Here is a 17,533-nt window from a genome sequence, read left to right as displayed (position 1 = left end):
GCACCATAGAAGGCATCCACAACAGGTAAACTAAATCAGACATTTACAGGCAGCAGCCAGTTCCAATAAATAGGCATTCGGCAATCAGCAGCTGGAACTAACAGGCTGCAAGAAACCAATCGAGCAAACTCCTAAAAAGCTTAACGAGCACAAAAGAACGATGTGGTTGTGTGTGTGTGTGTGTGGGGGGGGGGGGGATCTTGGAGCCACTGACAACTAGGAACTAGTGTTTTGAAGTGATGTAGTCAGGTTAAGAGAACTGGAGGGAAAGCCCGAGGACATCTGGCAAACAGCTGCAAGGCAGGTCTGCGGAAACATGAGCAGCGGGCCTGTTGCCAGCAGAGCTGCAGACTGTGACATTAATAGTGGAAGCAGTTGCACTTAACATTTTAGTAACAAAAGATGGCATCAGCTGTTTGGCAATAGATCAGACAGAGGTCATGCCTTCTGAATTATAAATGTGAGACTTTCAATGAGCTTGAAGGAAGTTCACATTTGAAAACACATACATTTGTTATCTCTGATTCCAAGACTCTTGGACTCATTGTATGTAAGTATGACTAGTTTAGAGCTAAATAAACAAACTATAATGATATTAGATTTAAAGATGCTTTCACATTTGACCTTCAGACACTTTTTGATGATTCATGTGGGACTGGAAATACTGCTTATATATTGTGTGCGGCAGGAAAACACATGATGCACACACTCGACTGCTATATCGGTTGCTGTATTCACACATTTGACATGGACTCTGTATAGGGGAGCTGGTTAGGGTAAAGAGTGGCTAATGCCTGATCTGACATTTGCACCTCTGTCGGGTAACTCCCAGAAGAGGTCGGGGCTGCAGTGCCTGTGTGAAAACAGCTTAATTTAGTTTTGGTTTTAAGAGGATTTCTATAAAGGACCTGCTCCAGCTGCTGCTCCAAGAATATATAATTGAACAGGTAATGTACACCTCATTATCATTATGTCATTATTTTTTGTGGACCAGGGAAGACTATTCTTTTCACCAGCTGTTATGAATATTTCCTTATATTTTCAATATTTTCTTCTTTAATCAAGCAGGTTAATGAAGTTTGGACTTTTATAGACAGGATCATAAGACCTATGAATGAGCTTTAAGGCACTCACCTGTAGATTGTGTACTCATTTGTTGGTCCTGAGTGAGGGTCGCTGGCATTCCGCTTTCCAAAGTTGCCTGTCCACAAAACAGTGTCATTTAGGATTACGATGGCCGACAAGGCAGGAAGGCTGATAGGGTTGATGGTCTGCCGAAGCAAAACGTCCACCTGGGTGAGACACAGCAAGAAGTGAGTAGTTAGTTCCAAAATATTTCCAGTTAATGAACTTCTTATTCTTTGCTTCATGTTAGAACTTTATTTTAAAGATACGAAGGTGGCATCTATCTATCTATTAGGGGTGCAACAATACTCGTATCGATATTGAACCGTTCGATACAATGCTTTCGGTTCGGTAGGCATTTGTATCGAACAATACATTTTTTAAAATTTATTTTATCAACTTTTCTTCTGACGATGTTGTCTGTGTTGAGAGCTCAGTGGATCTGCCTTCGACTACTCCGCCTAGGCTGCACTGTCGAGCGCAGATCCACTGAGCGCAGCACAAGCTAGCAAGACAGAAGCTAAGCTCGTTGCAACATGGCAACTGCCTCAACGCTACCCGAAATTGAACCTCCCCCACCCTCATTCAGATCTGGCGTTTGGAACTATCTTGGTTTTCATGTGAAGCATGACCCTGATGGTAAGCGTGTCATGGACAAAAGTAAAACAGTATGTCAGATGTGCCACGCAGTGCGTTAGCGCAGTTAGCTTTTTAACGTGTTGACACCGTCCAGGCCCACACACTGGGGTAACTCGTTAACGGAGATTTGCCGCGTTATGGCGTTAACGTCATTTTAACGAGATCAATACTGACAGCACTAGTGAGAACACAACGAATATGAAAGCACATTTATGCCGACATCATCCTAGTGCAAAGACAAGTGGAAGCAGACAAAAACAAGCACGCATGCTACAAACTTTACCCGAGTCATTTAGACAGCCGTTAGCACATGATTCTCCTTATGGGGACCTGATATGATATGCTGCTGAGAGTATACCCCAGAAGAAGCGTATGGTATAGCTATCTTACTACAATAATTAGGAGAAATGACTGAATTTGATTACTACACTACATTAGTATGTACAGGTGAGAGGGTGGCAATGTTAGCACAAGAACATTTTCAATGTAATCAGATCAAATGTTCACATGTCTTTTATCCATTTTCTGTTTGGCTTTGGTGGCTGCTGAGATTACAGTAAAAGAAGCTTTTCTCAAATGATAGAAAATACAAACTAAAGTGTAAATGGCAATCATCTGCTCCACCTTAGATTTACCAGACTTTATGCTCATTTCAGTTTATTTCTGTGGTTACTGCAGTTATGTTCATCCACTACATTGCATTCCCAAATTCTCTAGTGGGTGCTACAGTGCAACCTCCTGGCTACAGTAACACAACCTTTTGCTCAGACAGACTCTCAGATTTTTCATCCACTATGTCTTTAATCTCCCTCTGTCAACTGAACCGACATTTGGTGTTAAGGATTACCGGCCAGCCTGTAAATTTACTCCGACTTAAATGGACATGCTGGAAAAGCGCCTGCAGATTTAAGTCTGTGGTCTGTGCATGACATCACCTTTTCCAATGCTTCTTTTAGACTGGGGATAGGATGCTCCAGAGGTAGAGGCTCTGGGAAACGGGGACACATCATCTCTGATTTGGCACTGCGACCCATTCCTTCATCTGGGTGGTATAGACAGTACAAGGGGAAAAGAGAAATAAAGAGCAGAGGGAGAGGGTAGACTACTGGAATCACCACTTGATACTGTCAGACAGGGCAAGTATAATGTAGTCTAAGTGAGCTTGTGGTTCAATAATTCTCTGCTTTTTTTAATGAACCTTATAGGATCCAATTTCACAAAACGTGCGATACATAACTCTTTCATCAAAAAGCATGTGACCGCGTCATGCATTAATGTAATATTTTAATGGATTTATTATTTCCCTTTTAATTCTAAAGAGCTGATTTCTTTCAAAAGACCTTTCCCATTACTATCCTCTTTATTGATGTAGAATCACATTACATATCTTGTGCTGGGTTTGCTTTACTGCATTAAAGTTCTTAGCTTACCTTACCTGAAGCTGCTTTCTGAGATTTTGAACTTGCAATGATGCTACAAATGCTCCCACTAAGAAAGCTACTGGTACATCTCATAATTACAAGATAAAGATCATACAATTATGAGATTGTTTTATCTCATAATTAAGAGATCTGTATATCTTGAGTGTCTCATTTTTGCATTCACATCAGATAAGAAAGAGGCATTTAGTGGATGTACATAAGGAGCTGACTGTAACTGGATAGCACACTGAGGACCTGCTTGTCAAATGATTAATTTGGCTGTAACCAAGTGCATATTAATCATTTGTCCAGAAAGAAAGCACAGTGAAGATTTAAAAAAAAGCTTCTCCAGTTGCTTTTTAGACAGTTTTAAGGCAAACTGTCTAAGGCAAGACTTGAGTGACTCAAATCACATCAAACACATTTCAGAAGTATAATACTTTTGTGCAATTTGTGTGAAAAATCATATCATGATTTATTTCAACTCTAAAGAGAGTGCTTGAAATCTCAAATAATCCACAGCTCACAGTCTGGAGGCTAATTGCAATATTTAGCCTGACCTAAATAACTATAAAAAAAAAAAAGCCTGTATAAAATCCCTAAATTGTGACTTTTTTTATTTGCATCTGTGTTATAATTAATATAATGTTAATCAATATAAATGTGCTTTGTTTGAGGTTTTTATTCACCGGACACCAATCACGTGCTCTCACCTGGCTGGACTTTTGGCATCTGATATTGCCAGAAGAAGCATCCTGTCATCACCAGTGACAATATGAGGAAGAACACCAAACCCAGCTGGGTCCATTTCACCTTCATCCTGCTGGTTTTAGTTTGTCCTTCGAATTTAACAGCAGCAGCAGCAGGAGGAGCAACAGCAGGGGTTGGCTTATGCACAGACAGACAAGGCACACATGAACACAGTAAGTTGGCACTGAATGTGTCAGTTTGTTATCTTACACCGTCAAATTTACACAGCTTCTCATGTTTTTGGAGTCTCACACATAGGGACAAGATATTGTCTTTAACACTGACTTCAGTTGTACAACAAGTGAGAAATCCTTTGGTTAATATGTAAGTGTTTCCTGTTGCAGTTCACAGTACTCACCACCTGATGCTTCACAGGTCAGAGCAGGATTACCAGTGACACAGAAATCTTCTTAGCACACAATCAACATCCTAAACATCTACTCAGATTGATTCTGCTATGTAAGCAATCCCTACACCCCTAAGGCAGTAAATGGTATCCAGCAGAGGTTTTCCTGAGCAGGAGAAAGGCACAGACACGGACTCCCATCTCTGACTTCTCACTCACTGCGCTGTAATTCTGGGCCATCGGTGTTCCGTCCGTCACAATTCAATTTCCTCTCCTGCAGCCACAGGCTGTCGACATCATAATCCCCAGATTTACTCAACCAAAGCAGCCAGGGAAATCTTAATCCCTAATCCCAGTGAAGCAATGCACTTCAGTCTAGCTTCGTCTTGTGGAGCCCACCACCGAGTCACAAGAGCTTACAATGATGGCACCCAGTCAGCAAGAACAAGTAGAGATTGGGTGTTAGGGTATGACTTTTAGCCACAGCATAAGTTGAAAAGTACACTCACTTGGCACAGGAAATTTGGGTCAGCTAGGTTAAGGAATGAAAGAAAATTTGGGGCACTGAGGGGAAAGTACAGTAGATGACCAAGGATATTACGCACTGGAATAATAATAATAATAATAACAACAATAATAATAATAATAATAACAACGTATATAACATTTTAAAACACACAGTTTTAAAGTGCTTCAAAGTTTGGATAAAAAACAACAACAACATTCCACATTAAAAAGTAGTGTACATATTTATACATGTGAACACAGTCTTTCATGCATACACCGTCCTTTACACATATATTAGGAGAACAAAAGGCTACAGACAACGGGCAGCAGCCTTTAAAACAAACCACAGATTCATTTGATCTGATAAACTGAGGACGTCTGTTTCAAAGTTTAGGTGCTAGAAATTCAAAAGTCTCTTTTAAAATATGAGCGTGAAACACTGAAGCAAAGACAAGGACACAACTGAACCAATTTAAGCGAGTCTGGAGAAAAGGAGTCTCTTTTCCAATAGTTTTATTTTTTATTTTGTTTTGCGGCTTTTTGAGATTTAGGTCTTTTTCTTTTTTACAGTACTATTCGATAGTTTATGCACTTTTTAATTAGTTGAAGATTGGAAACTTTGGGTTTTAGGGCCATTGTGTGGTCAGCTTAGGCTACGTTCACACTGCAGGTCTTAATGCTCAATTCCGATTTTTTGATCAAATCTGATTTTTTTGTCTGCTCGGACTTCACGTTTCCCAATTTTTGCCTCAAGTTATTTTGTTATTTACATAATAATGTAGATAACCTAATAATTATCCTTATTGCTGTTTTAGAGAGGAGCGGTGCTTCAAAGGATAGTTGCAGATTTCTGTCAGAATCTGCAGATTATGCAGTACAAATAAAATGTTAACGTTTCTCCAACGTTGTCTTCCCAGCAGTTTCACCGGCTGGCCAGGAAGCGTTCGCGATGTCTTCTCGGGCGCTTCTCCGGCGCTGATAATTGGCGTCTGTCTTGTGTCACTGACGTAAAAGACTGATTTAATGCGACTTGACCGTTCACACAGCAGTCGCTTTCTGAAACATCGGATATGTATCGAATTCAGTACCACATACGAAAGTGACCCAGATCGGATTTGAAAATATCGGATTTGTGCCGTTCACACTGTCATACCATGATCGGATATGGGTCGCATAGGGTCAAAAAAATCGGATTTGATGCGCTTTCGCCTGCAGTGTGAATGTAGCCTTAGACTCCTACCTTTTTAAGGCCAGGCCCCCAGGCTCTTATAGTTTCAGTGATTTTTGTTTTGTTAATATAAGTTTATACAGTGAATGTGGCCTCCTCTTTATGTGGTCTTAAACAACAGCTGTCTCTAACTTCTGTATCTATTTAAAACAATGCTGAGATTCCCAAAAAATTCCACATGTCTATTTCATTCAAGATCCAGTATATTAAGGTACCCTTTAAACATGTTTTAAGCTCTATAAATAATTTAGCACTTTTGTGATTATCTATCTCCGCATTCTACCTAATTAAATAATTTAAAAAGTTAATATCAAAATATTATTTGTTTCAAATGTTTCCCTACTGATTACAATGTGTGTCCTATTTCACTGAACTGTTTTCCTACTTATTGCACTGGTCCATCATTGGATGCGAACAAGTTGTAATGTCACAAACTCCTGCTGGTACATGCCCTTGTTCAGGGTGAACTCGCATTTAATATTATGGTAAAGCTGAGCTTTAAGTGAAGAAAGCACATTTCTGCGTGCAGCAGGAAATCATTATAAACATTTTGAAATATTAATTTAATTCTGTGCATCCTGCTCCAGGAAGCGTAACACTATCCAGTTCCATTAGACAGGGCATGAAAGGACCAGCAAAGAAAAAGCATAATTTACCCTAATGTGAAACTCACTGAACTCATTGAAGAAGTGTAGAAAAGGAAATGCTTTTAATTCAGAGGTCTCACTTTTGAATTCTCACAAAGCACAAAGACTTCTGAGTTGGAAAAGTAACAGAGGCCTTTGATTCAAAGTAAAGTCTCTGGCAGAGTTAAAAAAGGAGGCACTGTCTGACTAGAAAACGCTTCAGCAAGGTCCAGCAACAACAACAGCAGAGAGCCATTTATTCACAAAGCCATTACACAAGTGCATCTATTTTTAGTATAAATAATTAAATGAATACTAACTCTGAGGCCTCATCAAATTTAGTAAACCTTCAGTTACTTAGAATCCAGTTTGTAAATGGTCCGTTTTTCATACTAATAGTTGTTTCTAAACAGAGTAAATTATGGTGATAAGAAATTCAAGCTCTGTGAAATTAGCAGTTACTTTTTTGTTAAATTTGTTCTCTTCTTCTTTTTGATTTCATCATATCTGGCTTCACTGTTTGCATTTTAAAAAAATGACCCAAAGTGATGATGGTGCCAAAAGATTTTTTTTTTCTTTATTTATGGCCGTTAATTAAAACATCTCCCACGGCATTTGGAGAGATTTGCTGTGTATAGGGAAAAGTGCAAGAAAAGTGTGAAGATTTATCTGTAAAATGTTATTAATTTACTTAAAAAGTTACAGTACAAAGATCACACTGGAAATTTGATCTAGCTACGTCGGTTCTTGTGAGAAGTTTACATAAAGATATAATGTTTTTTCTTTTTTTGAAGAGAAAATAACTGTGTTTCTATCCATCACTCAGAGCAACTCTTTAGTCCTGTTATTAATGGCTAAAATGGATTTTCCTAAGCACAGTAATGTATTTTGATGATTATAGGTATGATGGAGGGATGTGAAAAAAATTGAAGTGTGAAAGGAAGCTGTGTCTGATCTGGTTGCATAACCTGTCATAGCCAGTGAGTACAGCAGCTGGCCCATTTTACCAGGAAACACATATTTTTCTAACCACCAGAGCATTAACACTCACAGTAGGGTAATGGGTTTTTACAGAACACACAGATATTATATGTGTTTGCCAGTTAGGTTCTGGATGTGTTTGTGTGTGAAGGTTGTGTGTTGTGTTCAAGGTGGCTGCTTTTACCTGTGCTTGAACCCCATCCACAGAGGTTTCTATGAGAACTTTACTCCCTGACTTGCCCATGGTTTTACTGCACCAGCTGTTATATGAAGAAAAATAAACAGAAAAAATCAATTAGTGCTTCTGCGCAGAGCCTGCGTTCTTTGCTGTATTACTGTAAAGTGAAATATTTTTGTAGTTTTCAGTATAGATGAGGAAGGGGAAGTGACGCAACATTAAGGGTATCAATAGCCTTTGTGCTATGGATGAGCCACAGATTTAAAAAAGCAAAACAAAACAACAACTTCACCAATAACAGCTGTAAAATGTAAGTGTGGAGCAAAGCTTGAGTGCAAGACAGTAAATTTATTACAATAGCTCAGAGCTGGAGAAGGAAACTAAGACCTGCAACATCATGAATAAACATTTGAGAATCAGATGACCTTTTGCTGCAAAAGCTCAAAAAGCCGATGAATTTACCAATGAACAAATAATCAGTCAAAATTTATGAAATAGACAAGAGTCAAAAAAGGAAGTGTTAATCACTGATGACCTGGAATGACCTACTTTGTTCCAAGTATTACTTGAATAGTGTTCTATCCATGATATATATATAGTGTATATCTCACAAATGTCAACACTAAAAGGTGAGGTGATCTGTCATCACAGAGAGGGGTGAGACGAGATCAGACTCTCATTGAATGAAGTCATATATTGCACCTGGTTGTGCTATCTATAAAATAAAGTGACTTGAGAGCAGTCCTGTAATAACCTGTCCAGAGTGTGTCTGGTTTAAGAGAACTGGGATTGGCTGGATTCAGAATTGAGACAGAAGTTTAAAGTCTACTTGTTTCTACTTGTCAGCCACACTGACCATGTGCTGTGTTTGCAGTTCTGAGAAAAAAATAACAGGCAAACTCCGAGTTCTGACATCAGCAAGGCATAAGGTTACAAGGATTGAGACCCTGGGATTGAGGAGCGTGTGTCTATAATAACACTGACTGAATGCACACTTACCAATACAATCCAGCCCAATTTATAAATTTATTCCATCAAAATATTGAATTTAAATGTTGTTTATATTTTTCCCCAGACAATGCAGATAGCTACTTGGATCAAGAAAACAGCAGCAAAAGGTGCAGCTTTGAATCCAGCTTTGATAGTACAAATTGCTGCTGGCTTACAAGTAAAGGTAAATGTCAGTGCAGGGTACTGCATTCAATCAAATCATGGAGTAAAGTTTAAACTGCTCTTCCCCACTCTCAAGTGGGGAGCATGTTATCTAAAGGTTCAGTGTATGTTGCGGCTGAGAGAAAGGAGAGAGGCTGATTACTCTGAAGTGCTTTGAGTAACTTACCACTTCCAATTTCAGTAAGCGTATACTATGTCTTTATTGTACAACTTTTATAAGGGCCTAAATCATTGACTACAACACAAACATTTACAAAAGCAAAACTAAGGTTTTTTTCTTTCTTTTTAAACAGAATCTGTTGATTAATTTTTTTAAATTATTTATATATATATATATATATATATATATATATATATATATGTATATGATTGATGTTTCCACAAAGTTATTCCAATTTTAATGTGATGTCATAGCTACATATATACACATACATGTATTGAGATAGTGCTTACTGGAGATTCCTGTGTTTTTCTTTATGTTACACGCTTGCCATTCGACTAAATGTCTTCAGGTCAGTCAAGGATTTTCTGCCTTTGTTCAAAAGCAAGAAGAAGAAAAAAGAAAAGAAAAAAAGCACATCAGTACCAGAAAACACGAGAGCTGATCATAACAAGGCAGGATATACAATAACATTGTTGTTTCTTGTTGAGCCCTGAGTTTAGTGCTAAAATAAAATTCAAGCATCTGCTGATTAATAAACTAGGGTGACACGTGAGGGGGAGGACTTCTGCATCTCAGTCATCAACTTGGATTACTGAATAATTTATTGCATGGATGTTGCTTTCTGGCAAAAATGATTTACTGATATTGAATGTGACTGTAAGGTCACTCAGTCAGTCTAGAGAATTACACTGGATTATGCATGTTTACCTTTAATCCTGTTGCAAAGAAGCACACAAAAAAAGATTGTAGTTTGCCCTTCGTCTGTTGGTCTCCAAACCAATTAAAACTAAATCAGATATTCAGTGCAGGGCTAAAACATGAGCTGGCAGTTGGGTCGGTGTACCAGGGGTAATAAGCTGAAATTACTCACTGCTTACAGAGCAGCTATATGTGTTGATGAGGCTGCATCGTTTCAGCAGTGTCATTAGTCTGATATCAGAATTGATGGTTCAGTTGTTGAAAAAAAAAAAAGCTTCTGCTGATGCAATAAAAAAAGAAAAAAAAAAGAAACATAGCTTGTTTCAGAATTGCAAAGCTGTTTCGAAGTGCTGCTGTGCCTTGGTAATGCTAACATGCCAATATGGTATATATTTACACAGTCTGTACCATTACCATTGCTGTGTATGGGCTGTCATCTTCTCCACAATGACTTTGTAGGGTTTGCTACATGGACTTATCAGGAAATAGAATAGAATAGAATAGCCTTTATTGTCATTGTACAGAGTACAACGAAATTGGAGTGCCACTCCCTTGGTGCAAGTTTCAATAATAAATATAAATGTAAAATATAAAAAGTACAAAAAAAAAAAACAATCGTAAGTACTCAAACAATAGTATGTACAATATATACTATGGAACGCCAGGACTGCCATAATGAATTAATTAAATACACCATTAAATAATTAATTAAATGTGGCAATAATTAATTAAAATTGGAATTAATTAATTAAATAAATAGTTATGACACATGTAATTAATTAATTATTGACACATTTAATTAATTATTTATGTATTTCACATTTTAATTAATTATTGACACATTTAATTAATTAATTATTGACACATTTAATTAATTATTTATGTATTTCACATTTTAATTAATTATTGACACATTTAATTAATTATTGACACATTTAATTAATTATTTAATGATATATTTATTTATTTCATTTTGGCAGTCCTGACGCCTGGCTCTCATCATGAAATAATTTTATCTGTCAGCCTCACCCATCAAACTCAGGGGGCGGGGTTAACGCTGATCGAGTCAAAACCATTGCTTTGGCCTGGTGGCCATTGTTTCTAGCACACAACAACCGGCATGTGGAAGCTAACAGAACTGAGCTTTGAAAAACCCTGTTTGTGTGTCACCAAATACCGTTTTAATATTTTTTTAGCCGAGAATGTAGTGGTTTAATCTTCATGTGTCTGGTCGGTTTGTCAAGATACAGCCTCTTTGCAAAAGTGTTTCGATGATTTCGGAGATGTCTGCCCAGTCTCACGGCAAAGCGTGGGATAGACCCGCTCGCCTCGCAAGCAATCCCACCGACAAAGCGCAGGCCCCGGTACACAGCTGTAGTAACCCCCACTGACTTCTTTTACTGAGGTTATATTTATCGGTGTTTTATTTCCTGATGTTCTTATGTGTCCTACGTGTTTCAGTCGCCAATTCTGAATTATAACTAACATTAAAAACATGTTTAAGGAGGAGAGAGAGCAAATAAATCTGTTTAACATCTGATCTTTGGGTTTTTGTTCAGTAATCAGCGTGACCTGTGTATAAACGCATAAAAGAGATAACGTTGGTGTTTCTGTCATGTAGTAACTGCTGGCTTTAACTGTACAAAGGTTGTTCGACACTATGAAACACATACAGACTTCATGATGTTCGGCTAATATTTTTATTGTGAATATTAATCATGCTGACCTCGCTCTGTACACCACGCAGCGAGGTCAGCATGTCCACGATATCCACGATATCCTCAGCTCCATGAGTTAACACAAAGTTTCCCACCTGACTATCTAACTTCCAACTATTCCAGAGACGTGAAAATATACAGCATAAAGAAAAGTGTAAGAGACTCAGCAGCAGATTAGAATAACAGTTATAGATTTAATAAATCACCAAATGAATCCAAGAAACGAGCAAACCTGTTCCGACAATTTGAGTTTGTATTCCCTCAGCTGCAGACTCGCTGCTGTTTAAATGTTTGAAAAGAAAGATTAGATATAAAAAACGTCAAACATAGACTCAGTCTGCCTTCACATTTGATATGAGGCCAGCACATATAGTGGCCTCAGCAGGCTATTACTGAAATACACGTGCTATATCATAAACTATGATATAAATAGGGAGGTCCTATTAACATGTTTAGTTTTAAAGGACACCTTCCTGCCTTTAGTCTCATTCATGAGCAGTATTAGTTTTCTTCTAACATCCAGAAGTCTGCACGATGTGTTTCATAGTTTGTAACAAGCCTTTGACAGGTAAACATAACATGACCGAAAAAGCAAAAAAAAAAAAAAAAAAAAAAAAAGAGAGAGAGAGTTGACATAAGAAGAGAAAATGCTCTCAATTATGGAGACAGGCAAATGGTTCATTTATGCAGTTATGAAACGTAACTTTAACCTCAGCCAAACCGATTTGCTCAGTTGTAAATAAAACAGCGAAGTAAACGTGACCCGACAGACAGAACCTGAGTGAATGAAGTCCAGCGTTTAACCACTGAGAGCTAAAACTCAGCTGAGGTTTCAAAGCTGTGTGCCGGTGATTGGACATCAGCCGCTGATGAAGCTGTTCGCCTATAAAGTGCTCTGTAAGGAAACAAGCTCCAGCAGCTCTGCGCTTGGGGAAAACACTATATTTACTTATCTTGTGCAGAAAAATGCGCTGACATTGCTTTATATCGAGCACCGGCTGCCCAGTTAAACTGTGACTATCACCAGGTAACTAGGCGTGTTTCTTGAATTAGCAGCAGGTGTTAAACAGCTGACAGATGAGGAGGAGGATGCATGCAGGTAAACTGAGGGTCTGTTGAGCTGATCGCTGGTTTCGTGAGAAAAATGTCAGCTCGTTCTTTATGTTACAGAAGCACAGAGACACAAGACCAGGCGGAAAGAGACGATCGTTCGGTGAAAATGAGAATCTGCGAATGCAACATGTGGAACACGGAGAGTGGAATATGTAAACAAACCGGTTAACGTAACCCCCTCGGTGCATGCTAATTGTTAGCAGAGCTAGTGAAATCTCTGAAAACATCTGAGCACTTTTGCAAACATGTTCTATGTTGACAACCTGACCAGACATACGGCGCGACATTCGCGGCTAAAACACTGTTAAAAGTGTAGCTGGTGACAGAAAAACTACACCACCACCATTGCTGCCTGTGATTTGATCTGCATTCTGGGATAACTGGCTGCCCCAAGTCTACACAAGCAATCGATTATCTAGGATCGACCTGTTTTGACTTACTTTGCACGGCAACCAATCAAATGTTAGAGAAGCTGCATGGGCAGCGTTAACCCCGCCTCCTGAGTTTGATGGGTGAGGCTGACAGATAAAATTATTTCATGATGAGAGCCAGGCGCCAGGACTGCCAAAATGAAATAAATAAATATATCATTAAATAATTAATTAAATGTGTCAATAATTAATTAATTACATGTGTCATAACTATTTATTTAATTAATTAATTCCAATTTTAATTAATTATTGCCACATTTAATTAATTATTTAATGGTGTATTTAATTAATTCATTATGGCAGTCCTGGCGTTCCATAATATACAGGATAGCAGCATTAATATAATGACAGTATGAATAGCAGCATAATATAATGACAGTGACGGTATGGAATAGGTTCAATTGTTTTTGTGCTTATTTACTACGGTGATAGCTCTGGGAAAGAAGCTATCCCTGAATCTGTTTGTCCTGGTTTTATGTGACCTGTACCGTCGGCCTGACGGTAATAGTTCAAACAGTTGGTTGCTGGGGTGAGAGTGGTCCTTGATGATATTGCCAGCTCTGCTGAGGTACCGAGAGTTTGCAGTGACCTCCAGGCTGGGCAGAGAGCAGCCAGTGATCTTCTGGGCTGTGTTGATGACCCTCTGCAGTACTTTCCTGTCTGCAGCTGAGCACCCTGCATACCATGTTGTTATGCCGTACGTTAGGATGCTCTCTATGGTGGCTCTGTAAAATGTCACCAGCAGCCTCTCCTCCAGGTTGTTCCTCCTGAGCACTCTCAGAAAGTGGAGACGCTGCTGGGCCTTTTTAACCACCGCTGTAGTATTTGCAGTCCAGGAGAGGTCATCAGATATCTGCACGCCCAGAAACCTCATGGAGTGTACCCTCTCCACACAGCTCCCGTGAATGTAAAGTGGGGCCGGGTCTGCTCTGCCCTTCCTGAAGTCCAAGATAAGTTCTTTAGTTTTCGTGGTGTTCAGTTGGAGGTTGTTAACTGAACACCACTCAGTCAGTCTGTTGACCTCATCTCTGTAGTCCGACTCATCCCCCCTTGAGATGAGTCCAACCACTGTGGTGTCATCCGCGAACTTTATAAAGGAAACTTTATAAAGAAATAAAGGCAGACAGGTGCTGATGAATTACAGACACTGCTTTAATGTAATATAATTATTGCAACATAATAACTGTATGTGCAATTATCTCTGCTGCATGCAAACGTTGAAATATCTGCACTGCATGGACACTGCAGCATTTACGAATACACTATGATAATGTGTTATAATTCACATATTGCTGCACTGAAAAAAAAACAATAACTGGATTTAATTTCAATTTTCTCTAATCCACATAGGGCCGAAAATATACATACAAGGTCAGAAGCATATATTACCTCCCGCTTGTATTTGGTTAAATGTCTCTTAGCAAGTTGCACCTTGGCCAGGTGCTTTTGGTTGCCATTAACAAGCTTCTGGCATAATTCTGACTGGATATTTCATCAGTCTTCTTTGCAGTGGAATTCATTTAAATTACTCATTGCACAAAGTGATTAGAATAATGAAGAAGGAAGACTACCTCCAAATTCTTCAACTTCAGCTCAGCTCAATAACTAGACAGTTGAAACCTGGACAGTCTACATTTAATTAAACATATCTAAGACAAAAAGGTGTGATGTACAGTTTCTGAAAATACTCTAGAGGTCACATTCATGCTAATATGGTAGAACATATATAATCTTAAAAGTTTCTGTGTGCTGCACCAGAAACCGCCTTGTGATTGCTTTAGCAGATTACAGTTACCTGTAGTCTGAATGAGAGACATCGACTAGTCTTTAAATATAGTATTTCTTCACTATGTTATGAAAAGTGTTGGTCAAGTTACTTGAAAATAGTAATTAGTTACTACTTACTGATTACCTCTTATAGAAATGAATCCTGTTACTTTATTGATTACTTAGTTTCAAAATTAGTTTCTATTACTTAGTTATTTAGGTAACATTATATTTTTTCTGCATAGTCCATCATATAAATGTGAATCAAATTAAATAGTCTATTTTTAAAACTTGTTTTATTAGCTTTAAACTTTTAACTTTATGCACATTGCATCAAGCAAACAAAATCACGGTTTAGTAATGCAGTAACGCAGCGTGCTTACGAGAAAGTAACAGTAATCTAATTACTTTTTTGCAATGTTAATCCTTTACTCATTACTTGAAAAAGTAATGGGATTACTGTAACACAGTGGTTCCCAAACTTTTTTTGCTAGACCCCCCTTTGTTTTACAAGAAAAATTTTCTTTTCATACCACGCCCCCCCTGCAATGGCTCTGCACCCCCCCAGGGGGCGGGCCCCACACTTTGGGAACCTCTGCTGTAACACGTTACTTTTAACACATTACTGCCCATCTCTGTTTATAAATGTTATGAAACCCTTATCGTTTTGGGCTCTTTTGGGGTGTTTTTTCGACAAATGTTGCTGAGGATAGATAATTCATTTGCTGCAGACCCAATTTACCCAATGATAACAAAAAGTAGCTTTAGGTGACTACAGTGTATTTAAAGTCATGAGAACATACTATTGAATGTAATCTGACATTTTTTATTCATTAATTTATCTTCAAATATGACTGGCCCACCAAGAGTGTGACCTTAAAAAATAATTAGCCTATCGCTTATGTGTCGCTGAATGTGGTATTTTACAAGTAATTAATACAGTTATTCCCTTATTTAATGGAACCTTTTGCCAGCAATGTTTCGATGATTAATACATCATATTGATTTTTCTAGGACACATTGCATCTTGAGAATCATTTTCTTTAATGCTGTAATAATGTCATCGTTAATTGCCTCACTTACTTTGCCTTCAACATCTGTTCTGTTTTCCTTCTGTGCTGTATGCTGCTGCAATGACCCAATTTCTGTCAAGGATCATTAAAATTTCATTTCATCAGTCAATCTAAAATCGTCATGTCCATTGGCATGCTCACATTTCCCCCCCCTCCCCCTCATTTTTATACAAGGCAACATGTCATGCTGTGAATGTGGAATGTTATTTTACGCTCTTTGCAAGCTGCAGGCAGTGAGGGTATGATCCTGAATTAAAAGTGCTTTTGCAAAGTATAAAAGAAAATTCAAATGTCAAATGACAGAACTTGACCACATTTTCAGATAATTTGAGTATCAAATGCAGAGGTTTATTAAACTTTATAAAGTTAAGAGTGCCATCTACATTACACTGACACTGCAACACTTCAAATATAATAAACCACTTCTGAACACTTCAAACTATCTGCATTTAAGTGTGCAGTTGCAAATTTCAGATGATATATGCATTTATTATCTTCAGCTAATTGTAAAAGATGATAGCATGAATGTCATATTGAAATCAAATGCATCCATGATGGGAGCAAAACAACACTTGAGTCAACTTATAAAGTATAACCTTTAAGCCAAGTTGACTAATTAAAACACAACCCCATATAGCCTCTTTTCATTTAAAAAAATCAACTAAACAAAAAACAAATCAGAATACAATTTTACATTATCTTTGAAACAGTTAGCACTGGTTCACCTACTGAGTAATGCAGTGATAATAACAGTAACATTTCTATCCAGTCTATTAAATAAACTATTAATTCAATGTTATTTTAACCACACACACACACACACACACACACACACACACACACACACACACACACACACACACACACACACACACACACATATATATATATATACTGTCTTTGAAATGTCTAAATGTCTCCACCTTGTCCAGTATACTTGTAACTGCATTGTCATACCTGCTTTTATCAGTATATGTATTAATGAAATGCAGTTGTATTTACTGTCGCCTGAATAATATTTGTTAAAAACATAAAGAACATTTGTCAATTTGAATGTATCACAAATACAAAGCATGTAGAATCCGAATTGTGGAAAACATATTACATAAGCGGTAGTGAATCAGGCACCTCTTTTTCTAGGCCATGGAACATCCTACATTGATTAATTCCTTGTGCACTTACCTCAGGTTCCGAAACTATTAACTGCCTTTCCTCTTCTTCATCAAAATGGTAAGAGAAAAAATATTCCGCTTTTGTACTGCCTGGGTTAGAGAGCTCGAAAGGGGAGCCTGACAGATGTTCGTATCATGGTTATGGCTAAATCTCCTTGTATCAAACCCAGTATTCTGGATTAACCATCACAGCCAATGGCCACATCTGCCATAGCTCAAAAATAGGTGCCCTCTCAGTGTGTGCGGCATGTGCTTTATGTGTGTGTGTGGGTTTCTTTTTTTTTTTCTGCTTCTTCTTTTTTCTTTTTTCTTTTTTTGGGGCATTTTATTTGTATTTGCATTTGCATGGCACTTGGTTTTTGGAGTAAAAGCTTACTCAACAAAATAAAAAAGCCAACTGGAGCTATTTGCTTGACTCGACAT

The 17,533-nt window shown here is 38.0% G+C and overlaps 1 protein-coding gene across 5 annotated transcripts in view; it reads right to left on the bottom strand.

Moving 5' to 3' along the window:
- lactbl1b (lactamase, beta-like 1b) overlaps positions 1-17,283 on the bottom strand; it is a 32,132-nt gene extending 14,849 nt beyond the window's left edge. Inside the window, exons 1-7 of one of the 5 annotated variants that reach the window (XM_086293213.1) lie at positions 17,121-17,283; positions 15,949-16,010; positions 9,428-9,506; positions 7,808-7,883; positions 3,899-4,073; positions 2,700-2,806; positions 1,135-1,292 (exon numbers count right to left, since the gene is read on the bottom strand). In XM_086293213.1, the coding sequence (XP_086149339.1) occupies positions 1,135-1,292; positions 2,700-2,806; positions 3,899-4,073; positions 7,808-7,867 (500 nt within the window). In that variant the 5' untranslated portion in view covers positions 7,868-7,883; positions 9,428-9,506; positions 15,949-16,010; positions 17,121-17,283. Of the gene's footprint in view, positions 1-1,134; positions 1,293-2,699; positions 2,807-3,898; positions 4,074-4,293; positions 7,884-9,427; positions 9,507-15,948; positions 16,011-17,120 lie in introns of all 5 variants that reach the window. The other 4 variants (XM_086293211.1, XM_086293212.1, XM_086293215.1 and 1 more) reach the window with 4 other exon arrangements.
- Positions 17,284-17,533: the final 250 nt, after the last annotated feature.

This window comes from Aulonocara sp. 'chitande type north' Nkhata Bay, linkage group LG5, assembly GCF_057382095.1.
Source record: "Aulonocara sp. 'chitande type north' Nkhata Bay isolate Kocher_YH1m ecotype deep benthic linkage group LG5, A_spYH_male_GT1.1, whole genome shotgun sequence".
NCBI lineage: Eukaryota > Metazoa > Chordata > Actinopteri > Cichliformes > Cichlidae > Aulonocara > Aulonocara sp. 'chitande type north' Nkhata Bay.
The sequence above is the reverse complement of the archived record's forward strand: the minus strand, read 5'-3'. Positions and strand labels throughout refer to the sequence as shown.